This window comes from Cornus florida, unplaced genomic scaffold (assembly GCF_030987335.1).
Source record: "Cornus florida cultivar Cherokee Brave unplaced genomic scaffold, ASM3098733v1 CherokeeBrave_3.0.0_Hap2_Chr11, whole genome shotgun sequence".
In the NCBI taxonomy this organism is placed as follows: Eukaryota; Viridiplantae; Streptophyta; class Magnoliopsida; order Cornales; family Cornaceae; genus Cornus; species Cornus florida.
The window spans coordinates 120867534-120892913 of NW_026775581.1; the positions used below are offsets into that span (position 1 = coordinate 120867534).

Sequence of the window (25380 nt, forward strand, 5' to 3'; positions counted from 1 at the left end):
TTTATATTTGTCAATTTTATACCGAAGGGTAATATAGTCAATTTATCATTGTAAGGGTGTCTTTGTCCATTTTATCAAGTGTGAGGGGATATCATTGTTCAAAAAATAGATAATTTTTATCTGTGTGTCTTTTTGGCAAACCTATGGGGTGTTACTATATTTTACTCTAAATTTTTTTTTTTTTTTTTCTTATTTTGTCCCCTTCACATTCATTAATTAACAAAGAAATTTCTTTGAAAAGACAGAAAAGGCTTTATGTCATTATACAACAACAATGCACACAACCAGAAGAAGAAGAAGAAATTCAAACAGAAAAGAGGATTCTCAGAGCAAAAAACCTAGAACTTCCATTCAAAGATCTAATATCTTTGATGCCTTACCCAACTATTTTCTCATCTCCATCCTCTCCAAGTTCTCTTCCATCCCTCGAGTTCAGATTTCATCAATATCTTTTAACATACATATATAGATGTGTGTGTGTCAGTAGTAGTTCTTGGGTTTCTGTTTATTATTGAAACCAATATTTTTCTCTGTAAAGTTTCAACACACTTGCAAAAGACTGAACAAGCTCCCTCTCCACCCACTAGCGTGAGTGTAATTTGTGAGGTCAAAATAGTCATTTTAGATTTATGATTTTTTGGAATAAAAATATTTAAATATTAGGGGTAAATTTGTTTTTTCACACGTTTTTAACGGTGTCATTAATAGAAAAGTCATTCTGGATCCGAGTGATAGTAATTTTCAAAAAGGTATCTACAGTTGATATTTAACCAAATCTCAAGAAGTGTCGCTGAAATTAACCCTAAAAATTAAGTTCAATCCAAATTCGATCCTAATTATAAAAATAATTGGCAAAGTCTGTAAAAAATCAAATTCAAACTCAAGTTGCACCCCTATCTATTCTATTCCAATCCAAGGGTAAATTATAGAAACTACCATTGAGCACCAACAAAAAATTAAAATAAGGCTGGCCAAACCAACGGAAAAGATAGACAAAGGGATCACAACTTGCACCCTTAATTTGTACACACACAAAAACAAAAACAAAAAAACAAAAAACAAAAAAACAAAAAAACAATTTTGTCAAACCCAACAATTAATTCTAGCTGCTAAATTTAAGCCAGGGACACTTTGTTAATTAGGGGACAGATAGAAGCACTTCCTCCACCATTTTGTCCAAATTCAAGAAAAAAGAGCCTCCACTAGGACTAGTGGCCTCTTCAGCTTTCTTCTTCAACTCCATCACCCTCTTCTTCATTTTCTTCCCCTTCTCTCCCTCCATTAACTCTCTCACTACCCTCCACCTTCTCTCTCTTCACATCACTATCAATCTCAATGCCAACACCCCACTGCGTGCAAAAACACATACAATTCGTCTATTGATCCGCGAAGAATGGCCAACAACTCATCGGCACTCCTGCACTCACGCTTTCCATTATTAAGTTCCACCCACAATGTGTTAAAAACCCTCCAATGGAGGGATGGTTCAGGACTTGTTCTTGGTCACACCAGCTTGCTAACAAGCCTCTGCCTTTTTGTTTGTGTCACAAACTCGGGCGGCAGAACTAGTGGGTCACCCGTGACGAGATCGGGTCGGATGATCCACAAGAACTTTTGCTTGCTGTGAGCAAGTCCCCATGCAAACTCAACCAAATGATTGTGTGTCATGACTGTTATGCTCCCGAAGTTTATGTAAACCACTGACTCGGGTTCTTGCGAATGGAGCTATTCAAGACAACCCGCATCTTCCTTCCAGAGGCTGGATCCGATTGGCTCCGCATCATCATTTGGGACCCGATTGAAAAGAAGTTGAAGAGGTCCAATTGTGTAGATACGTTTGTGAATGAACGAAAGTGACTCCAAAACATCGTCTTCCAGGGCATCAAATGTGTTCAATATGATAGCGGTGGCTTTCTGAGCTCTTTGAATTTCACCCATGGCATATTGGAGCATGCAGTCATTCGGGTCAGTTGCTCGGATATGAGTTGGGAGTTCTCATAAACGGATACTTTTAATTCCGGGAATCCAATCAATAACGGTGTCTAAATATCCGTTTGTAAGGTAACTCGCATCTGTAAAATTAAATATTATTAATATTTACATTTGAGGTACTGTTATATTCATAATTCTTTTTAGAGCACTACTAGCATTTACAATCCATGTGGCAACTAGAAATTCACTTCTATAGGTGCAACTTTTGATAATAATATTATTAAAAAAATTTAAACCAAAGCAATAAATTTAATTATTAAACATAATTTACTTAAATTCAAGATAGCATTATAATTATATGCTAGTTATTAAACATAATTTACTATTTTTTTATTTTTATTTTTGCAGTGAAGGACTTAGGTGGCGGTTCGTACTCACGTGACATTTTGTTGAATTGTGGTCCTCCAGTTCCGACAAAAGTCTTTTTTTTCAAATCTTAATGGCTACATTTATATAAATAAGCTGTCGTATTTTCATGGGGGCCTGACTCAATAAAAACAAAACAATCACATGATTTCAATATAAAGTGATTACCTCGCAATGGGTCCCATGTAGTTGGTAGAGTGATTCCACCATTCTAATTCACTGAAGAGTATCTTAGGATTGTGTGAGATTACAACACACCAACAAATAATTTATCAAATATAACATTAAAAAAAAAAAAAAAAAATTATCAAATATATTACAATTTTTTAATGGTAGGTGTCAAATTAATGAGTGAAATTTTATTTGTTTGAATATTATTACTACAATTCATAGCATTATAGTCATGAACTATAAAGTAAGGCAGGTAACGTATGTCCAAACCTATTAAATTGTCCAAATTTGCTCATTAAAAATAAATTATTTAAATATTAAGATTTAAGTGAGTGGGTCAGTAATGGATAAAAAGTAAGCATCCATATAATTCAAGGGTCAATAGTGTGGATTAAGAGTGAGTACCTATCTTAACCAACTCAAACAAAATAATTTTTTTTTTTTTTTTTAACAGTCCTCTCTCTTTCTCCTTGCATAAACTCCTGCCCTATCAGGGCAAGTTTTGTCCTCCACTCTGATGTGGTCCTATAAAAACTTGACACCTATCCCAAATATTACCCGTTAGTTACTCGGATTAAAATCCATCACAGAAACCTATTTGCTCTCTCCTTCAGGGCTTAGATCAACAAGAGAGAGAAGGCATGTGGGTCAGATGACGGCGAGAAGAACCCAGACGATATAGGAGCTAGAGTTGCCGGCTCCGGCGACAAGATCCTCGAATTCTGAGAGGATCCCCGGTTGAGATAGGTTCGGCGATAAAGTGGAGGCCGACAATGTGGGTCAACGATGAAGTCAATCAGTGGCGTGAAGATGATCTCTGGAGCCGGCGAAGATGGAGATGGCAGTTGAGAATTGAAGCGGCGAAGGTGCGAGAGAACAGATCGCCGTTGGTGATAGCGATAGATCGCGACGGCCGCACAAGGCAAATATATATCAGTCGGCAGCGAAGGCTCCGGAGCTGAGAGTTTGGGGCGGCGAATCTAGGTGGAGACGAGAGAGATCCGGCAGAGGGTTTTGAGATCGAGGGCTCGGCCGTAATGGAACCGATTGACCGATGGAGGGCTCGGCTTCGGATACTGACAACGGCGGTGATGGGCTAACTTCGGACGGTGGCGAGGACGGCCCGGTTGAGGAAAACTCGGATGTGGAGAGCTCGGCCGTGAATAATCTGACCGGCGGTGGAGATGGCAGACCTGCGAGGACTAAAATGGTGTGGGCTTGCGGCAGTGCTTGGAGAGAAGAAGAGAGAGAAAGAACTGAAGGAGAGAAAATGGGTCTGTCTATTGGATTCTACCCGATAACCCAATTTGATTCAATATGATTCATTTTTTATATTTTGGACAGGTGTCAAGTTTTCATAGGGTGGAGGACAAGGGCAGGATCCAAGCATTGCTCTAAGCAATAATCACCTAAAATTTCAATTTTTACTTGGGCAAATTTCTATAAACTCCCATTACTTTCAAAAAAATGATCATTAAACCCCAACCTATTTCTAAAAATCCCAACACTATTATAAAGTTATCACATTGCCTTAATATCCGAGTCTGACCTGTTAACCGAGCTGTGAAATGACAAATTTGACCTTATCCTTTAATGTTAAATTAAAAATAGAAAATTATTATTTTTTAAATTACAAAATACCCTCTCATTTTTTCTTTTCCTTTTTTTCTTTTTTGTTTCGTCTCATCATCATCTCCGGCAGCAAGAATACTGCAGGCAATGAAGCAAATCGCCGCCGGTAGCGACCAAACCAGGTCGCTGCCGGCTTCCTCTCATTCCAACGACCTTTTGACCCAAGAAAGTTTAAAAACGCGGAATGGTTTATTTTTCGTTATCGCCAGAGCATTTTTTATATTCCGAAAGTAACCATCCCTCGTTTATAAAGCCGCGTCAATGAAGAAATCAAAGATAGCTCCAGTATTGTGTATAATAAACCAAACTGCGTGTCATACATCTGCACTAACACATAATACAGAGAGAGAAAAAGTAAAAAGAGAGAGATGGAGAAGAAGCCGTGGTTTAGCTTCAAGAGACTGGGGAAGAAGAGTTCGTGGACATGGAGGTTCGGGAGTTCTGGGTTTCGGTGGAAGAGGCTGACTTTTCAGATTGGGTTCATCAACGACTTTCTCTTCATGATCGCGTCTGTGTTTGAAGCCATTGTTCTAGTCTCAACACTCTGTTTCTTCTACCTATGTTGCGGTTGTAACTTCTGAGCCTTTAATTGGAAGAATTGGGTACCCTGATCTTCTAGAAAGAGAGAATAGGTACGTTGGAGTGAGAAACAGAGGAGGAAGATTGGGCTTGAGAGGGAGGAATGGTCAAATCTTGCGTGTGATTGAATATTCTGAAATTCAAGTCTAATGGGCCTTTTTTTTTTACGAAGAGCATAAAGTTTCTCTCTCATTTAAATTGGGTTCCCTGAGAAGAAAGATGAAGACAATGAGGTAGTGGAAGAAGAAAGATGGAGACGATGAGGTTTGGTCGCTGCCGGGGTCGATTGGCTTCATCGCCAACAGTATTCTTGTTGTCGGAGATGATGATGAGAAGAAACAAAAAAGAAAAAAAGAAAAAAGAAAAAAGGAAAGGGTATTTTTGTAATTTAAAAAATAATAATTTTTTATTTTTAATTTAACATTAAATGATAAGGTCAAATTTGTCATTTCACAACCCGAATGACGGGTTGAGATTTAATGATCATTTTTTGAAAATAACGGGGGTTTACAGAAATTTGCCTTTTTTACTTTGAGCCATGTTTGTTTATCAAGAAAATGAAAGAAAAAATAGGAGGTCAGAGATCTCAGCTAATCTGGGAATGTATTGGGTCCTAACAAAAGTGCCAGCGCCAAGATTGGCGATCTGAGGTGGCTTCGTCATCTCCTACTACTTGGAATGTGTTGGTGATTAATTTGCAGTGTATGCAAAACCAATATATATATATATTAGGTGCCTAATTGTTGTTTTGTGAAAATTATATTAGGTGTCTAATTGTTGTTTTGTGAAAAATAAATTAGGTGCTTATGAAGGGACCAATTTAAAAGCTGAAAATGTATGTTGATTTCAAGAACAGATTGGAGTCTCAGTTTTAACTTCCTCTAGTGAAGGTTAAACACACTGACTTGATCCATAGAGACTTAAAATCCGATCTGCCCTAAGTGTCCTTTAAGAAGGTGAGTTTGTAGTTGACGAGTACTCATTTGGTGTGAGAGAAATTTTCATATGCATAAGTATACACAAGCATGTACCTTTAAGTGGTGTGAAACCTCGTTGAAAGAGTTGAGGGAAGTGTAGATAGCACAAAAAGCAGAATGCACTGACCGTCCAGAACAGCACACTAGCAACTCCCAATTCTTCAACTACTTGAAGCGCGAAGCTCATGACCCCATCGGAGACGATGCAAGACACGGGAGGTACGTTTGACGACGACATAGAATTGAGTCTATTACAAAGATTACGAAATGGGACCAAGCAGTTTTTGGCGGTGGAGATGCAGAGTTCGATGATGTCTTGGGTGGCATCCGGGTTCTGCGGTGGCGGGAGGCCATCGGGAATGGTTTCGAAGCGGAAGGTGGGCGAGGCACGGAGAGATTGGGGACCTCTAGACCTGAGAAGATGAGCATAGTTGAACTCCGTGTGGACAAAGGTTATGTAGAAGCCTTTGTGGTGAAGTATCTCTGCCAACTTTAGCATTGGCCCAATGTGGCCTTGTGCTGGGTATGGGATGCAAACCGCGTGAGGCCTATGCAGGCTATGCGTCTCTGCCATATCTGTCTCACACAGACACACACACTTGGGTGCTTGCCTCCTACAACAAATTTCAAATAAAAGATGGATGTACAAGTCGAATTATTTGTTGGGAAATGATAGCAGTACTGTTTATATAATTATGTCTGAAAAAATTGTTTTAAAAGGTGTCACTTCAAATATGGAGCCCTATTGTTTAAACATGGAATCCTATATATATAATGTTCCGTATCACGTTTTTATAATAGCTCGGATTGTTTAACATGATATGTGTTGTTTCTCTTTGTTTGTCAATATATATATATATATATATATATATATATATATATATATAATCAATATTCAAAACAGCATTAATCACCACCAAAGAATCATATTCAAACCAAAGAATCTCGCGTGTCTTCTCTCTATTCAGAGATCGAATAGTAGTTCGTACATGCATCTTCACTTTTTACTAGTGACACACAGTGAAATCGTTAAATCACCTGTAATAAAATAAATAACAGTGAAAGGAATTCGTGTCTAGGTTGATTTTGTTACTTTCTAGTCAAGTTGATAATTAAACTACATTCAAAATTCAAATAGACTTCTTGACTGGTTAAGTTGTTATTTAAAAATAATAATAATGAAAAAAAAAATAGAGCAAGCTTAGAATGAGACCAAAAACTTGTCATTCAATGAATTATAAATCTAATAGATGAGACGACCTCACCCTGAGCCTGAGGGCCAATTGAATTATTATTTGAAAAAAAATTGACATGATAATTAAAAATTATTAGGACATTGTTTGAGAATATATGATTTACATTAATGGTGGAGGCTTTATCGGCGATGAGGCTTTATTGGCGACGTTACTTTATATGTGATGAATCCACACCATAGCCGACAGTGTGGGTTTTCTTTTTTTCCTTTTTTGGTTATGGTGTGGATTCAAAATTAGGGATTGTATTCTCAAAGCCCTATAAAATTGAGTTATTTTTAAGGTATATTGGTGGGCCGATTTGAAGGAGGAAGGGCTAGCGTTTGGTGGAGAAGTTGCAGAATAGGTACTAGCATTTGAGTACTAGCATTTGGTCGCAATTCCCCACTCACAACAGGGTTGTTTCATGTTTCTTCTCCGGCGAACACTTCCTTTGAAAAATCTTTGATTGTCCGGTCTTTTATTGAAGAATTAACAAGCTATATGTGTGTGTGTGTATATATATATATATATATAGAATGAGGAGAGGAGAGAGAGATGTTCAGGGCATGGTCAACCAGAATTTTTTATTTTATTTTATTCTTATCCAACGTGAAGAAGATGAACAATAATATATATATACACACACACGCTATTATATAAATGTGCGTGCGTAAATGTGTGTGCGTGTGTTGACAGAAGGCGTGTTTGTGTGAATAATAGGTGCATAAGGGTGCGTTTGGGTTTTAGGAAGGAAAAAAAAAAAAAAAGAAATGAGAAAGAAAAAGAAAAAGTGTGTGTGGGTGTGTAATGGCACAAGAAGGGGCATTAAAGTCTTTTCATACTTATAAAGGTATTATAATTATTAAATTAAATATCGAGGGTCACGTGACAGTCACATGACCGTTTTATGGACGGCAAATTTGGAATGGAAGTTTGCCGAAAGGGCCATTCTGAAACAAAAATGTATAGCTCAGGAGTTAATTAATTGCAATTGTAGTCGTTTAGGGGGTTAATTGTTGATTTCTCAATAGTTCATGATTGTTTGCATTTTATCTTTACATTAATTACAATGTCTCAAAGTAAATATGTCAAATTTCATTTAGATTATGTTTAGCAAGCATGAAATTAGAGCTTTGAAATTGAAATTAATAGAATTGAAAAAAAGTAAGTCAAAATATTATATCAAAATTTTTCTCATTTCAACGATTCCAATTCCATACAGCCAAACACATATTCAGTTTTTTTACTTGGGTGGTAATTTCTTGGAATAAGTACTGAAAACACCCCTAAAGTATACTCGGCGTAGCACTTTTACTCCTTATATGAAAAAGTGTGCAAAAAATATACCTAATCATTTCACATTATGCAAAAATACCTCTCAATCAAAAATCTTACATAAATTAGTATTGTTATACCCATTTTACTCTTTTACTCTTCCAAAAATTCCCAAAGGTGTCTATATGCAACTAATCTACTTTAAAATTTTTTAATTTTTTCATTTATTTATATCTTTAAACATTTCTTTTAAACAAACTTTGATAAATTGTAGAACAAGGATTTGAATTTTTTGAGAGTCAAGTTTACTGTTTTTTACTATATATATATATATATATATATATATATATATATATATATATATATATATTTCATACCAACAATATTAAAAAAAAAAAAAAAAAATCAATATCAATGTGAACTGGTTTTTAGAGTTTGGAGCATATTTGTTTTCTTTAGTTTGCACTTTATTTTCTATTTTTATCTTTGCTTTTCTTTTATACTTTTGTTTTTATTTTTATTTTCTATTTTTGTCTTTAGTTGTCCATTGTGGGCATCATCCATTAGTGTCTTTTTCGATCATTTTACATTATTATTATTATTTATATATTTTATAAAATGGTTCAGTAAGAGTAATTTAGTCAACTTAAGATTTAAATTTATCAAATGAATGTATTTGCATCAAATTGAAAGTTTAGGAGTGTTTTTTGCACGTGGGGGGCGTCCTCCAATAGTGTCTTTTTTGATTATTTTACAAAATTAATTATTTTTATATATTTTATAAAATGGTTCAGTAGGAGTAATTTAATCAATTTATGGTTTAAATTTGTCAGATGAATTTAATTATACCAAATTAAAACTTCTAGAAGGTTTTTCACATGAGAAGTGTGATATGCACCGTCTTGAACTTAATTTCTTCTTAATAATAAGACCAGCTCTGCAAGTCAATGAGAAATTAGAACCTATTTGCATCAAATTAGAACTTTAAGAATTGTAATTTGTTTCTTTATTTTTCTTTTATGTTTTATGCTTTGAACTTACACTTAGATTTTTTTTCCCTAATGTGATTTTTAAGAATTAATTTAGAATTTATTTGAATATTTAATTGGAGAAAAGGTTTAAAGAAAGGGACATAGGTGGTATTATAAAATGAGAGGATATATTAATGAGTTTAAGAATCTTTTTGTCATATTTTTTAAAGAAAAAGAAAAGTAAAGTGTAATAGTATAATAGTAGAGTACAAATCTGCCTCTCTCGAAAAAAAAATGTATTGAAAGAACACCAAGAGAGTTTCTATACTTTACCCATACATGTGTGACTCGTAGTAAATTTCTATGTTTAACATAAAAAAATTAAAAATTCTAAGTTAACCTTAAACAAGTCATTTATCTATCACATATAATCTCCATCAGGCTGCATTGTATATATATAAAAACTTTATTGTGGTTCAAATTTGGATAAATTGAAAAAACCTTTGGCTGCATTTAAGGACATGAAATTAAAATTGATAGAATTAGAAAAAAAAAAAAAAAATTGTTCAATTTTTTAAATTGTTTTTTTCTAATTCCAGAAATTCTAATTCTATAACTACCAAACATAACCGAAATTGACAAAATTAGGAAAAAATTTTGTTCAATTTTTTGAATTATTTTTCTCTAATTTCACGAATTTCAATTCTATACAAACTAGACATAACCTCAGCCAATTTTGCAGTTAACAAATTTTAAGAAATCTAACAAATAAATTAGTTTAGAGACAATAATAAATGCTTAACCTCTGTGATGGATCACCTTTTGAACTCATACAGTCGTACTCCCTCCAAACCAAACCAAGTCAACTTCATTCCTGACTCATTCCTTGGCTTTTCAAGATATGCCCAAAAAAGATCAGAAGCACAACTATTGTTCAACCCTATTATGATTTCTATTTTTGAAAAAAAAAAAAAAAAAGAAAAAAAAAAAAGACAAAATATATTAACTGGGTGCCCACAAATTTTAGCGTGACTTGGCTAGAAACAAACTCTGTCAGCTGTTAAAAAGATGATATGACAAAAATACCCATACACTGCATCACATAACACATCAAACATGGCAAGGTGTTTTGGTCATTTCGGGTACAAGTTGTACATCGCTACTGTAAGCAAAAGATTGAAAAGAATTGCAGACGTAAGAGAGATGGCGACGATTCTGTGTAAATCCCAAGAGGATAAGAAAGGAACGACCGAAAGATTTTGAAGAAACGATTCATCGAATCTTGGGCAGAGGAGTACTGCGCATACCGAGTAAAATAGTAAAATTTGCCATTAACAAGCAACATTTAAGTCAGACTGAGAAAGTCTGTTACAACCCCTGCACAATCTCTATAAATTTCAATTACTGTAATGTATATACACAATAATAAATGCCACTAACACCCTTCAAACATATCTCGTCTCTAAAAAATAAAAATAAAATAAAATCTCACATGTCTAAAAATCAAAATTAAATTAAACAAATTAAAATACAAATAAAAACAAACCATCTATTGAGATCCATAAAATAAAATAATATTTATATATATATATATATAAATTAAGAGCAGCTGGCTTGATTGTTATAATCTGATCAAGGGTTGTAGAAGTGGTCATCACATCTGCATTTCCAACCAAGTGGCTTGTAATTGGAGTACTTGTTACCTGCTGATGATGAAGGTGATGAGTCAGAGTAGTCCACTGGAATGACTCGGTTTGAACCCGGTTGGACTCGTTCGCGACCCGGGAGAGTCGGCACTTGGACTGCCATGCATGGGTGGCACTGGTTGCACTTGTTGTGACAACTCGGAGGGGTTGAACCCAACCTCGTTTTATCTTCAAATAGTAAACCCTACATGCATGTGAAACTCACCCAATTCAGTATACATATACTGATATATATATACATATATATTATGGTAGTGAGAGAGAAGAGAGAGAGAGAGAAGACTTACTTGAGTGGAATCTGAAGGGTGTTCCTGTTTAAAGGAAGATGATGGAGACAGTAGTTGGAGGATTGTAATAAGTATGGTTGTGGAAGAGAGAAGATACCATTTAAGTGAATTCATGGCCCAAAACATTTTATCTGTCCATCATTAACACACAAGCAGAGAAGTTGAGTAATAGAAACTCAATCGCCACTATCTCCAACCTTCTTCCTCTATCTGAAGATAAATGCAGAGAGAGAGTGAGATATATATATTGGGTCAATATTATATATGTGTTGTAAGGAAGTGAAGGAGCGTAGAAGGTAGGAGTGGGTGGGAGTGGCTTTCAATTAGAGAGAGAGAGAGAGAGAGAGAGAGAGAGGATTTATTGAGGGAAGGCAGCAGAGGAGTGAAAAGAACAGGTGAGGAGGAGAAAACAATAAATGGAAAAATTGATATCAGAAAGAAAAGGGCCTTTGGACCACTGTTTGTTTCCTTTCTACTACTCTAATGGGCTTGGCTATTAGTAGCTATATTGAAAGTGACAGATTGATAGTATGTCTTAGTGCTGCTAAAAAATAAAAAATTACTAAGCTGCAATTTTGTCAAACTGACAGTAAATATTCTTAAAAATATCAGCAGCACGATGGTAGGATGAAATCCTATTCAATCTATTTGAATGTGAAATCGAATTCCTTAGCTATACATATTTGTAACTTAAATCTCACCCGTGTGTCACAAGACTAATACAAATGGAGGTCATTGTTGTCCAATGAAATTAAAGACAGTGTTGCATAATTTGCATTCTTAATTGTAACATATTAAATCAAAATACAATATTATTTGTTTTGTTTTATAATAATACCAAAAGATTAAATGTAGGAAATTAATAGTTGTACCCTGCAACTGGAAATTATATGCATGGTAACAGAGAGTAGTTAAAACCTCATTTAATAGGGGAGACCATCTTCTGCTTGGGTTTCAGAATCAGAATATGGGGTTTTGACTGTGATTGATATAGTGTAGAACGAATAAAAGTGAGTGAGATTGCTTACATTTTCCAATTTGCCCAAAAAACAGAGATGGCTTACATTTTCCATGTGCCTGGACATGATTTTTTGGCAAAGAAAATAAATAATAAATACCTTAAAATTGTGTAGAAAATCTGGGGTCTTCCACTTGAAATTTAAGGAAGAGAGAGGTGTGGTTAAAAATGTCATTAAATAAGGGAAGACCAAGGTTTTGTTTGGGTGTTGAGAAACAGAATAATGGGCATGTACATAGGGATTTGACTGTGATTGATAGAATGAATATAGGAAGAGGAAGTGAGGGATATGGATGTCTTGCATTTAACATATCTGGGGATATGATATGGCAAGGCGTGCTGTTTGTTTACCTAGAAAATGCATTGACAAAGACCTGTCCTTCTCTTATGGGTCACTGTGCATTCAAACCTCAATAACTCTACCATCAAATTAAACACTCTTGTCAGGACACTCTAGTTTAACCTTATTGTATTCTCAATTTTTTATTTTTAATGTTCACGTAGTCTTTTTTTTTTTTTTACTGGCAAAGTTGTAAAACGGCAAGAAAATGAGAATATATGAATTTGTGAAAGAATATTCAAACAAAATTAAACTAATCTTATTTAAAATGTAATTCAACAATTAGGATGTTTAATAGAGGACAATATATTTTTGTTTGTTAAAAGGAATCTTTCCATAAATGTTACTGTATTACATAATGGGGAAAGATGGTCATGCACTTTTATGGAGCCTGCACTGCAGCTTAATTTGGTTGCCGAATATTATTACTTTTATTCTCCGTACACTTGGCTGCATTTTTCGTTACAAAAAAAGAAAAGAAAAGAAGTCAAATGATAATTAGTGACTTATTTATTTATTTATTTATTTTTTGGTATATAAAGAGAGTATCCTGATCCTTGTTAAAAATGTGTGTGCCAGCGATGCTATAAATAAATGTTGTAATTTAGTTGTATTTTCTTATCTTCTAAAATATAAGTTTGAAAGTTCAAGTTTTTAATAAAAAATAGGTATGTGCGTGTATAAGTTCGAAAGTTCAAGTTTTTAATAAAAAATAAGTATGCGTGTGAGTGTTTCTTGTCATGATAAAAATAAAAAATAATAATACTAATAAAATTAATAAGCAAATATTCTTGATGAGAGATCCACATATCCTTTAATGCGATTTAAGTTTAGCATGAGAGATTCCTGTGCTCTTCAATGTGATTTATCTTCAATGTGATTTAAACAAGTGTATATTGAGTATGTCTCACTAATAAATATACCTCCTCAATCAAATATAACATATTATTTTGTTATGAATAATTTTATAAATAAGTAGACCAACTTTTTTTGAAATTATGCATTGTCATTGATTGGCTACAAGCCTATACCAATGACTTGATATGCCTAATGCAGCCAACATTTATTCCATATAAACGCATGTACTTAATATTAAAGGAGTCTAGCCATACATTCAGTGTCTTGCGTCATTCCTCCATAATGTAACATGTTTTGTGGGGTTAAATCACTTGTACAACAACTCACATCATTGATATAAAAATTTCACATTATTTATGCAATAATTTTTATTACATGGTCTATTGCCATATGGTCTGGTCAATGATAACCAGATATACAAGTAAAATTTGAATAAAAATGATACATTTATTTACATTTTTAGGTGTCATGGGTGGAATTTTAAGGTGAACTCCACATACCATGAAAAAATAAATAAATAGCTTTTTCATGTATATGTTGTATTGCACCGCTTACAAAGGTACATTCCACCAAACCATATGATGCTTCCTTTTATTTTACTTTTGTATGTTTCCTGAATATTTACAGATCGCTATTAGATTAATAGCAATCTGTAAAGAATGCAATAGTATTAGTCAAAAGAATCACGGATTGGCAGTAATATCACATGTATTCTTAAAATAATATATATATAGATATATAGATACAAAAGCTGAGTACATAGAGACTGTGTGTTGTTCTGGACCTCTGGTTGACAGTAAAGAATCCAATGTAACGCCTTTGTACAGTGATTAAAAATAGCGGAGAAGAAGAAAGTTATTCAGCTTTTTAGACGCTTTAGAAGCACGGAATAATAACTTCTAAGTCTGACAATTGGAAAACTAACATGCCTATTTTCATCCACGTCAATTAATTATGATTACATTGTATTAGCACAACAAAATGGCCTATTTTCATCCACGTCAATTAATTATGATTACATTGTACTAGCACAACAAAATGTAATGCATCAACGTTAGAGATACTGCTTCCACACCTGCCAAAAGAACTCTCTCTCTCTCTCTCTCTCTCTCTATATCTGTATGTGATTCATATAGGTGTGCTTGCATCTCCATGAGGTACAATACTTTACAGAAAAATGTCACCTCTAGCTCAAATATCACTTGTTAGGTCCAGCGTGTAATCTCATCTAAAAATTAATTGGTGTCCAGTGAGAGTAAGAAACGATTTTTATTACATTCGATCTAGGCCTACCGTGCAAGGAGCGGCATCATGTATTATTTTGCTATAATAGGTAGGCGTTTACTCATTTATTAAAAAATTTAAACTATTGGGTAGTGTTGCATACTCACCCATTTATACCCCCATCCAAATTCGATGTGGGACAAGTTCCACTTGTAATATTCTCCCCAACCCGAACCCACGCAATGCTCTCGTTACTGTCGGACCACCCTGCCTACCCAGGAATAGACCGGATGCCCTCCGGGCCGGACGCTTGGCGTGACACCGAATTAAGAATTGGGTCTGACTCTAATACCAACTGTAACGGGTGGGCGCTTACCCATTTACCCAAAAACTTGAACTATTGGGTAGTGCTGCATACCCACCCATTTATACCCCCATCCAAATCTGATGTGGGACAAGTTTTACTTGTAACACTTGCCAACATGTATTGCATCAGACGGTCTAGAAGCATCACACGTGATGCTTTGTAGACAAGATCGTGGAAGTTATGGTGCACCCTGCCAACATGTATTGCATCAGACGGTCTAGAAGCATAGCACGTGATGCCTTACAGACAAGATTGTGGAAGGTATGGTGCACCTCACTCACAATTCACTAATAGGGTTTAACTTCTTTTTTTTTTTTTTTTTGGTTCTAATAAATACTCCCTCCATCCCATATTAGTAGTCTATTTTTCTTTTTTTATATGTCCTAAATTAATTGTCCTCTTTGAAAAGTCAAAGTAAATAAATTCTATATTTTCATCATTACCCTTTATCTTTTTAAAAAAATTTAAATTTTGTAATTATATATAGGATAAAGTGCATTCCCCCCTAAACAATTGGGGTATGTGCAAGAAACCCCCTTGAACTATAAAAATTACAAAAACACCCCATGAACTATTGGGGTATGTGCAAGAAACCCCCCTGAACTATAAAAGTTACAAAAAAAACCCCCTGAACTATTGGGGTATGTGCAAAAAACCCCCCTGAACTATATATTTTTTTGCAGTTTACCCCATCCACTAGAATTGATTGACTGAAAGGGACGATGAAGTCAAGGAATTTGTTGCTGGGATTGGTGGGTCTTATGTCATAGCTCAATCATAGCCGTTGCACCACTAGCCAGATCCGTCGGCCATATATATCGCACTTCTTTGCACCTTGCGTTAGCCCATCGCCGTCACCGCCTTGCCTGCAGTTCAGCTCACCTTGCTCGCCGGTCCATTCCACCGTCCATTCCAATCTCGCCAGCCCATTCCGCCATCTCCATAGCCGAGCACATCGCCGTCCGTGTTTCGAGCACATAGCCGTCCACAGTTCACCACCGAGCCTCCTTGAGCTCGCCGCCGCCTCCACAGTTCACGGCCGAGTCAACCGAGCTCTCATCACAGCCGAATCCTCCGCGCACAAGCTGCCATCATCCAAGACCAAGCCATCCCGCTGACCTCGGATTTCTTTGGTCTCTTCTCTCTCTCTAGCTCTCAGTTTTGGGTTGTGTTAGGTGAAAGACATCTTTTGGCTGAAAAAAAAAATATAAGAAGTGTATAAGTTAAAACGATGCAGTGTAAGTGTTATAAGGGTAAACTGGTCTTTTAAAATTTTCGGTACCGGAAGTTAATGTCATGGGGGTAAATTGCAACAAAATTATAGTTCAGGGGGGTAAATTGCAACAAAATCAAGTTTAGGGGGGTAAATTGCAACAAAATCATAGTTCAGGGGTATTTTTTTGTAATTTAGGGGGGTTTCTTGCAAATGACCAATAGTTTAAGGAGGTAATTGTAACAAAATCATAGTTCAGGAAAATTTTTTGTAATTTAAGGAGGTTTCTTGCAAATGACCAATAATTCAAGTAAATTTAATGCACTTTATCCTTATATATATTTAAACTTTGTAAACGCATTCCTCTTTACAAACTCTAATTTTTATACATGGATTTCTAACGTGGGACGGTAAAAAAGTTGAGGGGAGCAACTTATAAAAGTTTAGAAGGGCCACATGCCCCGTGGGCCTTAATTGGGTCAGTCCAAGCTTGTAGACCGTTGGTTGAGGCTGTTGAGCTGTACCAGATCCCACCAAAAGTTGGTAGGACATGATCGGAATCCAAAAGGTTTGATGTGTGTGATTTGGAGTGTACAACCCGTCAGATCGTACAACGGTTCACATGTCATGAACGGTGGTGATGGACTGTCACTGCCATCTCTTCGTACTCAAGTAGTCTTCAGACAACACTGTCTTTTCTCCTTAAAAGCTTTAAATTTTGATATTTTTTTTTAAAGAATTTATTGCTGTAACACTTATTATTTGGTTGTAAAATCAGTCAAAAAATTTTGGGTGTGATCAATTGATGACAATGATTTGTGCCACAGCTAAAGCAGTTTGATTGAGATCCTGATAATGTTGTTTTCTGATAATGTGGCACAGATAAAATCATGGTGGGCCTTGTCGTTAGCCTCCAATTTTTTGCCTTCTTTTTTTTTTTTTTTTTTTTTTCTAAAAATATTTTACACCTAAAATGATTTTTTTTTTTCGCATTTTTTGAGGGTCCAACCCCAACCACCCAACTTCAAAGGGCCCAACCCACTATATATACCCCACTCATCCCATATGTATAATCTCCTATGTAACACGAGCCCGGATACGGGACACGAGTACGATACGATACGGATACAGCGATACGACAAATTTTAAAAAAATAAAACACGAACACGGCATGGATACGGTAATAAAATAATAATATAATTTTTATTATATATATATAATATTTACTTTTAATTAATTTCTTATATATATTAATAAATACAGCTCATTTAAATTAGGCTAATCATCTTTTTTTTTCAAAAACATAAAGTCAATAGTACATATTCTATCCCAAAAAAAAAAAAAAACAAATATAGAGAGAGAACTATTTATAAATTAAAATATATGTATGTGTGTGTGTATATATATATATAAGAAATAACCCGTACAGCTTACCTAACCCGCCCTATTTCTCTCCCCAATCACTTTTTTCAATGACCCACTCACCCACGTCTCTGCTACTACCTTACCTCTATCTTCCCAATTTGAGATCTCAGATCTATAAATAGTAGCAATTAATATTACACTATCGTGTTCCTCTATGGTTTCCGATTATTCTCTTACGGTCTCTCTATCTTCACAATTGTTACATCCATAGATACATCAAACCAATTTCGATTTCAATTATATATATATATATATATATATATATATATATATATATATATATATATATGATACCATGTTACAATGGTTTGTCTCCCTTCTCAACTTCTTCCTCTCTGGCTCTTTTCATCCTCTTCCTTCACTACTTCAGGCAAAAGAGGCACGGTGAAATAGCTCAATTCTGAGATGAGAAGGCCGTGTCCGTTCAGATCAGTGCATGTCCGATTAGTGTCCAACCGTGTCCGTTCGGTGTCCGACTGTATCAAACATATTAAAAAAATGCAGGACACGATTAGAGAGTGTCGAACACGTGTCCAAGTCTGGGATACGCGTGTCCGACACTGGTACTTTAACCCTTAGAGCAGTGTCGGTGCATACTTCATAGATAATCCCCAATGTTATATGCCCTTTGATAAATCCTCTTTCTAGAAATTATATTATTATTTTTTTTCTACAATAATAGCCAAAGAATAATTTTCTCTCCCTATTTTAACCTTTTATTCCTCTTCATTTTATGTTTAAGTGCCATTGACACTCTGTCAAAGAACCACCATTACTAATTTCTAAATAACCACATCTCTTATCATTTCATAGCTCAACTCTTCGACTTGTACATTGTTATGATCCAGATATTCTATTGCACATGAATGTAATAATTGATGGGGAAAATTAACTCCCTTCAATCCACTCAACGGTTGGCTGTTGTTGAGAGTTAAATCTCTCTTTCATCACATACAGCAAAAGTATCATCACATCACATCAACACAAGCATATATGGAGATAACATTCATACACATCTACGCACAACACAATATTTTACATGATTCACCCAATACTAGGGTTACGTCCATGGGTGAGAAGAAAGAGAATATACAACCACATGTCAAAACCCCATTCACCCACTCATCATCTCTTATGAGGCTACATGTATACACTCGGGAATTACATATATTCACTTCTTTACTTACAACACTCACCCTTAAACCCCTATACCTTTTCTCTCCTCTCTCTCTCCTAAACCTAGGGGTGGCTACGGATCGGATCGGATCAGATTAGGCATCAATCCTAATCCGATCCGCTCGCAACAGATTGGGAGATTTTGAATCCGCCATCAATTTGTTAGCCAACGGATTGGATCAGATCAAATCAGATCGGATTCATAAAATAACGAATCAGAATGGATCCAATTCGCGGATTGAATTTTTCAAAATAGTCTATTTTCACCAATTTTATATCCACTTACAAAGCAGTATAACATAACATAGATAAAACCAATTGAAATGCATAATAGGTGAGGTGACCGCTTTTCTCTATGCTCTCTTTAATACTTTGAGTTATTTCATCTTTGGCTAGGTTTAGGTTTTGATTAAATGAAAAGTCTGTGATCCACTATTATTGATTGAGTAATAAATATTATAAAATTAATTGTATAATACTTATTAAAAAAAAAAAACAAAAACAAAAACAAAAAAAGAACGGTATGTTTGGAGTTCATATTATAGTAATATCTTTACTTTTTGGTAAATAACATATATACATTTATATATATATATATATATATATATATATATATATATTACGGATCGGATCAGATTTTTGATAACCTAATCCGCCACAGATCCGTGGGACTACGGATTCAATAAAATTGAATCCGCTACCAATCCGTGAGACTGGCAATTTGATCCTATTCGTACGAATCGGACTGGATCAGATTCATTAATTTTTTGCCCACCCCTATCTAAACCTCTCATACTCATCTCTATTTATAAAGTCTTCAAATCTAATTCCTTGTTGGAAAAGTATTCCCCAACTTACTTACAAGGAGTTACTATATCAATCCCAACTCTAAAATATAAACTTAATGGGACACAATTTTCTTCACAAATTTCAACATTCTAAAACGGAAAAGGAAATTAATTTCTGCACACAATTTTGAGACACAAACCCAACAATCTCCACCTTGGCTCGAAATTGGTCTTCACACGCTCCTCCATAACTCCATTTCAAACAAGAATCTCTTAATAGCTCCACCTCAAATAAAGCCCTATGATGAAATTGAAAAACACTCTAACAATAGTAAATAATTTTTTTTTATTTATTTATACCCTCAATATATATATATATATATATATATATATATATATATATATATATATATATATATTAGCATGATTTCTATATTTATGGTAGGATTTTTATGTTGAACTAAAAAGAATTTCAAATGAAATTGAATTTAAAAATGTATATCATAGAAAATTTTCGACAATTTCATACCCGGAATAAATAAATAATTAACTATTGTATTTCATGTGCAATAATTTAGTAAAAAATCAGAATTCAATAATTCTAAAGGTAACAATTATAAAGAATTCATTAATTACAAATATATATATATATATATATATATATATATATATATATATATATATATATATATATAACGTACATTTCATGTGTGCATAACGCCCTTCTACTATGAGATTAGTAACATATATACCCCTTGGGCATTTTCAGAAAAGTAAAAGGGAAAATGGGTATTACAACACTAATTTATGTCAGATTTTTTATTGAGGATATTTCCTCACAATGTGAAAAGAATAGGGATATTTTTTGCATACTTTTTTAAAATAGGGGGATAAAAATACTACGCGGAATATACATTAGGGATATTTTCTGCACTTGCCCATATTTTATACAAACCAAACACCAAAAAGTAAGAAAAATATTTTACATCAAAACAAGCAAAGATTAAGGCTCTTTTGACGAAAAAAAAAAAAAAAAATCAGTATTTTTTTTTTTTTATGTAAAATATTTTACACATAAAATATATATATATTTTCTTTTTTGGTGTTTGTTTGGCTTGAATTTCAAAAATATTTTATACAAAATTAAAAAAAATTATATTTGGTTACTTCTAAACTCAACTTCCAAGGATCCAACACAGGCCCTTTTGATAAAACCTCTCTAGAAATTATACTCTCTTTTCTTTGTTATACAGCATCAGTTAACGAATGGTTCCCCTCCCACTAGATTTTTATGTTTCTATGACCTAGATATTCTTTATGGGGTTTGACAGAAAACTTTAATCACTTAAATCTTAGATCTGTTCTTGTGTTTAGGATTTTGAAGAGGGTAAAATTTGAAAAGTTTTTTAATGGCCCCTAGTTACAATTTGGAAACGTTGTAACATTCAATCGATTTTTTGAGAGGAAAGAGATATATGATAGATTCTCACAGACGCGTGAGAGTGAACCAATAAACCGGGTAAAATATTACTGATTTTAAAGGTGTAAAATATTTTACTGAAAATTTTTACTAAGTATTTTATAAAACCAAACACTAAGAGTATCTCTAATCGTTATGTATATATTTTTTTGTGAATATCTGATGTGTCACAATGAATTTATACAAAAATTTTAAATTATTTAATTTTAGTTCCAACGGTTGTTTTATACCTTTTAGGTAAAAATATATTTCTTAATAACCATCAACCATGTGTCATGTCAGGACCCCACTTTTATAAACCTACTTAATATATGATTGATTATTTAATGGAATGAGAAAGAGGAATAAGAAAGAAAATAGATTGATTTGACAGTATAAAAAGGTTGTGTAAAATACACAATCCTTTTACATATAACCTATTGGTAATGTGGCAATGTATTTTAACAGATTGCTGAAGATAGAAAAAATTTACACATCATAAGTGACAGTGTATATTTTACACAAAAAAATATTTTAACATATGACTAGAAATGCTCTAAAAAAATAAGAAAAATAAAAATATTTTTACATTAAAACAAACAGGGATTAAAACGCTATCTAGACTAGGATTTTAGAGTGGAGTTCCGTCCCTTGTCAGTACAATTCAATTGTAAACTGTTTACTTTTACCATTAATGTAAGTGCTTAGATTAAATGGTCGAACGGTTGAAACTTGGTGGAACCTTACTTCAATAACTCTTCCAGTGGATATTGTTTTTAGGTGACTCATAATTTTTTTTTTTTTTTTTTAGTTGTAAGGAATTATTTATTTATTTATTTTTTTTTTCATGTAATATATTTGAACATAGAGAAGATATCTTAAAACGTGAATATCAATTAATATCAGCTGTGAATATCAATTTTTTTTTTTCATGTAATATATTTATTTATTTTCAATTGATTCTTTACCAAATAATTCAATTAAATATTCAATAATATCAGGTGTGAATATCAATTAAAGAATTCAATAATTCCAATATATATATATATATATATATATATATATATATAACGTACATTTTATGTGCACATAACACCTCACTACTATGAGATTAGTAGCATATATATTCCTTGGGCATTTTGAGAAGAGTAAAAGGAAAAATGGGTATTATAACACTAATTTATGTTATATTTTTTATTGAGGGTATTTCTTCACAATGTGAAAAAAAATAAGGGTGTTTTTTGCACACTTTTTTAAATAGGGAGTAAAAGTATTACGTAAGATATACTTTAGGAGTGTTTTCTACACTTACCCCTTTTTTATACAAACCAAATACCAAAAAATATGAAAAATATTTTACATCAAAACAAACAAAGATTAAGGCTCTTTTAACGTTGAAAAAAAAAATTCCGTAAATTATTTTTTATGTAAAATATTTTACACATAAAATAATTTTTTTTTTTTTTTTTTTTTCTTCAGATTACCAAAGAGAGAAATTGAGGTCAATACCCTGTTTATTCATTAATAAATTTAAAGATAATTTGAGAGAGAAAATTTTAGTGACACCACAAACGCATAATTAATGATATCTTTTATACGTAATCTCTTTTATCTCGTAATAATAATCAATGACATTGTAATCCTCTATATTTTTTAAAATATATGGTGGGATGGTTCAAGTCATTTTAAGGACAAATGGGTGTTAAGAATTTATTGTCAATGAAAAAAAAAAAAAAAAAAACTTATAATAAATGTCAAGGGTATATTAAAAATAAAATTTTAAAATATTCAAAGCCATATATTATGAGAAAATAAATGTAATCAATTTCAGGGTTTAAAAGCTGTAATATTAAGAAATAGTACTAGTGGCGGGATTTATTACCACCTTATAAAGACAAATGGGTATTAGGAATTTATTGTCAATGAAAAAAAAAAAAAACTTATAATAAATGTCAAGGGTATATTAAAAATAAAATTTTAGAATATTCAAAGCTATATATTATGAGAAAATAAATCAGTAATCAATTTCAGGATTTAAAAGCTGCGCAATATTAAGAAATAGTACTCGTGGCGGGCTTTAGTACAACTTACAAGGTCGTTAAGCTTACCTTTTCAAAAAAAAAAAAAAAAAAAAAAAAAAAAAAAAAAAACTTACAAGGTCGTTAAGGCCATCGCCTGAGGCCTGCAAGTAAGCCACTTGCACATTAAGGCCTCACTCCTCACTTATTACATTTCTTTATTATATATATAATGCTATTCTTTTTTTCTTTTAATGTGAATATAATTAGTTATTTAAAGGAGCCCTTAAAGAGATGTCTTCTTCTTTAACAACTCGGTTTTTGTTTCTTTGAAAAATGACTTCAAATTACTTGAATAAAAAATTATAGTTTAAGATATCTCTCAAATGTAGTTATCTTTTAATATAAAAGTTTGTATTTATTTTTATTTTTTTTGTGAAAAAGAGAATGATCAATATTTTAACTATAGAAATCAGTTACAACCTCTCATTTTTACACACGTGGAGAGATTCTTTGTATCTTCATCAATAATATCATGAGAGAGAATATGAGAAGTTGATACATGTACCAGCCTTACTAACTTTTGAGTGAGGAAAATATCAAGATCGATTCGTTTTGGATATAATTAGCAGTTTTGGAGCTTAATAAGTTGAAAGGTTTGGAATTCGAATTCTGTTGAGTGTTTTTTGTGATCCTTCAGAACTTTAAGAGATTAGTTAGATTGTTAAGGGATCTTAAAAGTTTGTGTTATTTCGAATACTACGAATTAATTAAATATATATATACACCAAGAACGTTTGCATTTATTTAAAAAACAAGAATTTTTTACTTGTAGTCACGGGATTAAAGTGGGCCTAATTGGAATAGATTATTGTTTGTGTGTGTGTGTGACTTAGGGAAAAGTTGAAAGAAAGTACAATGACTAAATGCAATATATTTGTGCTTTGCAATTAACTAATATTGTGGGTATCATTGAAGCGTGGTGTAATTGCTTCTAAAAAGCTATATTGGACAGAGATCTTCTCACATAAAGAAATAATACTTCATTGTTCATGTTGGATTAATGAGATGGTCATCCCAAACGTAAGTTAGAATTGATATCATTACCAATGTTACATGAATTTGAGACTTCTTTTGCATGGAGGATCGATGCTAAAAGCATACTTTATGCATTGCAAAATATGAAAGTTGTGACTTTCCGAAAAATAACAGAAATATGAATTTTGTATTATCTAATATTTTAAAAATTAAAAAAATTAAAATACTTTAACTACTATCACAATTATTATCGATCTCATTCAAAAAAATGAAATTAGACAATTATATTATTATATTGTTTTGGAAAGAACTCCCAACAAAATATTTAAAGTGTAAGCAGTTTCATAAAAATTTTCTTTTCCTATTTTGGGAATCTTTTGATATTATGTTCAAAGGGTACTTTCCAAATTAAGAAATATTAGGTGTTACCTTCCAAATCTGTTAATATTAGGTACAACTCCTCTGCCTACGCAATTACTCAGTCAGATAAGAGCATTTGCAACAGATTTAATAAGAAAAGTAATAGCTAAAAATAAATAGAGTAAAAGAAATTTAAATTTATCAATCCTCTAATTTACAATGGTTTCTTAATATTTTAAAGATTTGACATTTATTACGGACTGTAATGAACCAAAATATAAGTTATATTGAATAAAAACTTTAAAAATGTGTTAAAAATGATAACAAATTTTTTTTTTCATGATATTGACCATTTTTATATTTGTTCCGTACTTAAAGAATGTCTTAATATATAAGAGATATCCAAACAAGTTCTTAAAAGTTTATAATAGTCTAATCATTATTTTTTTTTACCTCATGTAAGTATTTTTTAAAAAATTCCTTAAATCAATCATTTCATTATTAAAAAATTAAATAATATTTCTCTAAAATAAATGTACCCATTCATTTAAAATAAAAAATATAACTTTTTGTATTTTAAATAATATTAATATTATATTTTTCCTTAATGGTTAAAGTTCACTCAAATATTGTACATGTATAACATAAGTAAGTGAATAAATATACACACAGAAGTTAGTGAACAAGTATACCGATTAAGATATTTACTATTTGACACAGTTTAAATTATTAGGTTTATCGTTCTTAAGAGACCCAAATCATTTTTGGTTTGAATTCGATGAGTAACAAGAATTTTTAATATTTTTTTATGATCAGAACTTATATTACCGTCTACTCGTCCCCTTTAATAGAACAAAAACCCAACTCGTCAACGTATTAAAGATTGGACCCGCTCTAATATCACT

At 32.9% G+C, this 25380-nt stretch overlaps 1 protein-coding gene and 1 pseudogene across 1 annotated transcript; both read right to left on the reverse strand.

Moving 5' to 3' along the window:
• Positions 1-896: 896 nt before the first annotated feature.
• Positions 897-6291, reverse strand: LOC132285457 (7-deoxyloganetin glucosyltransferase-like; annotated as a pseudogene).
• Positions 6292-10564: 4273 nt separating this feature from the next.
• On the reverse strand, positions 10565-11538 carry LOC132283575 (EPIDERMAL PATTERNING FACTOR-like protein 1). The gene is made up of 2 exons (XM_059785549.1): positions 11192-11538; positions 10565-11088 (listed from the first exon to the last, which is right to left on the reverse strand). Exons 1-2 carry the CDS (start codon positions 11315-11317, stop codon positions 10831-10833), a joined length of 384 nt encoding a protein of 127 aa, XP_059641532.1. The 5' UTR covers positions 11318-11538; the 3' UTR covers positions 10565-10830.
• Positions 11539-25380: the final 13842 nt, after the last annotated feature.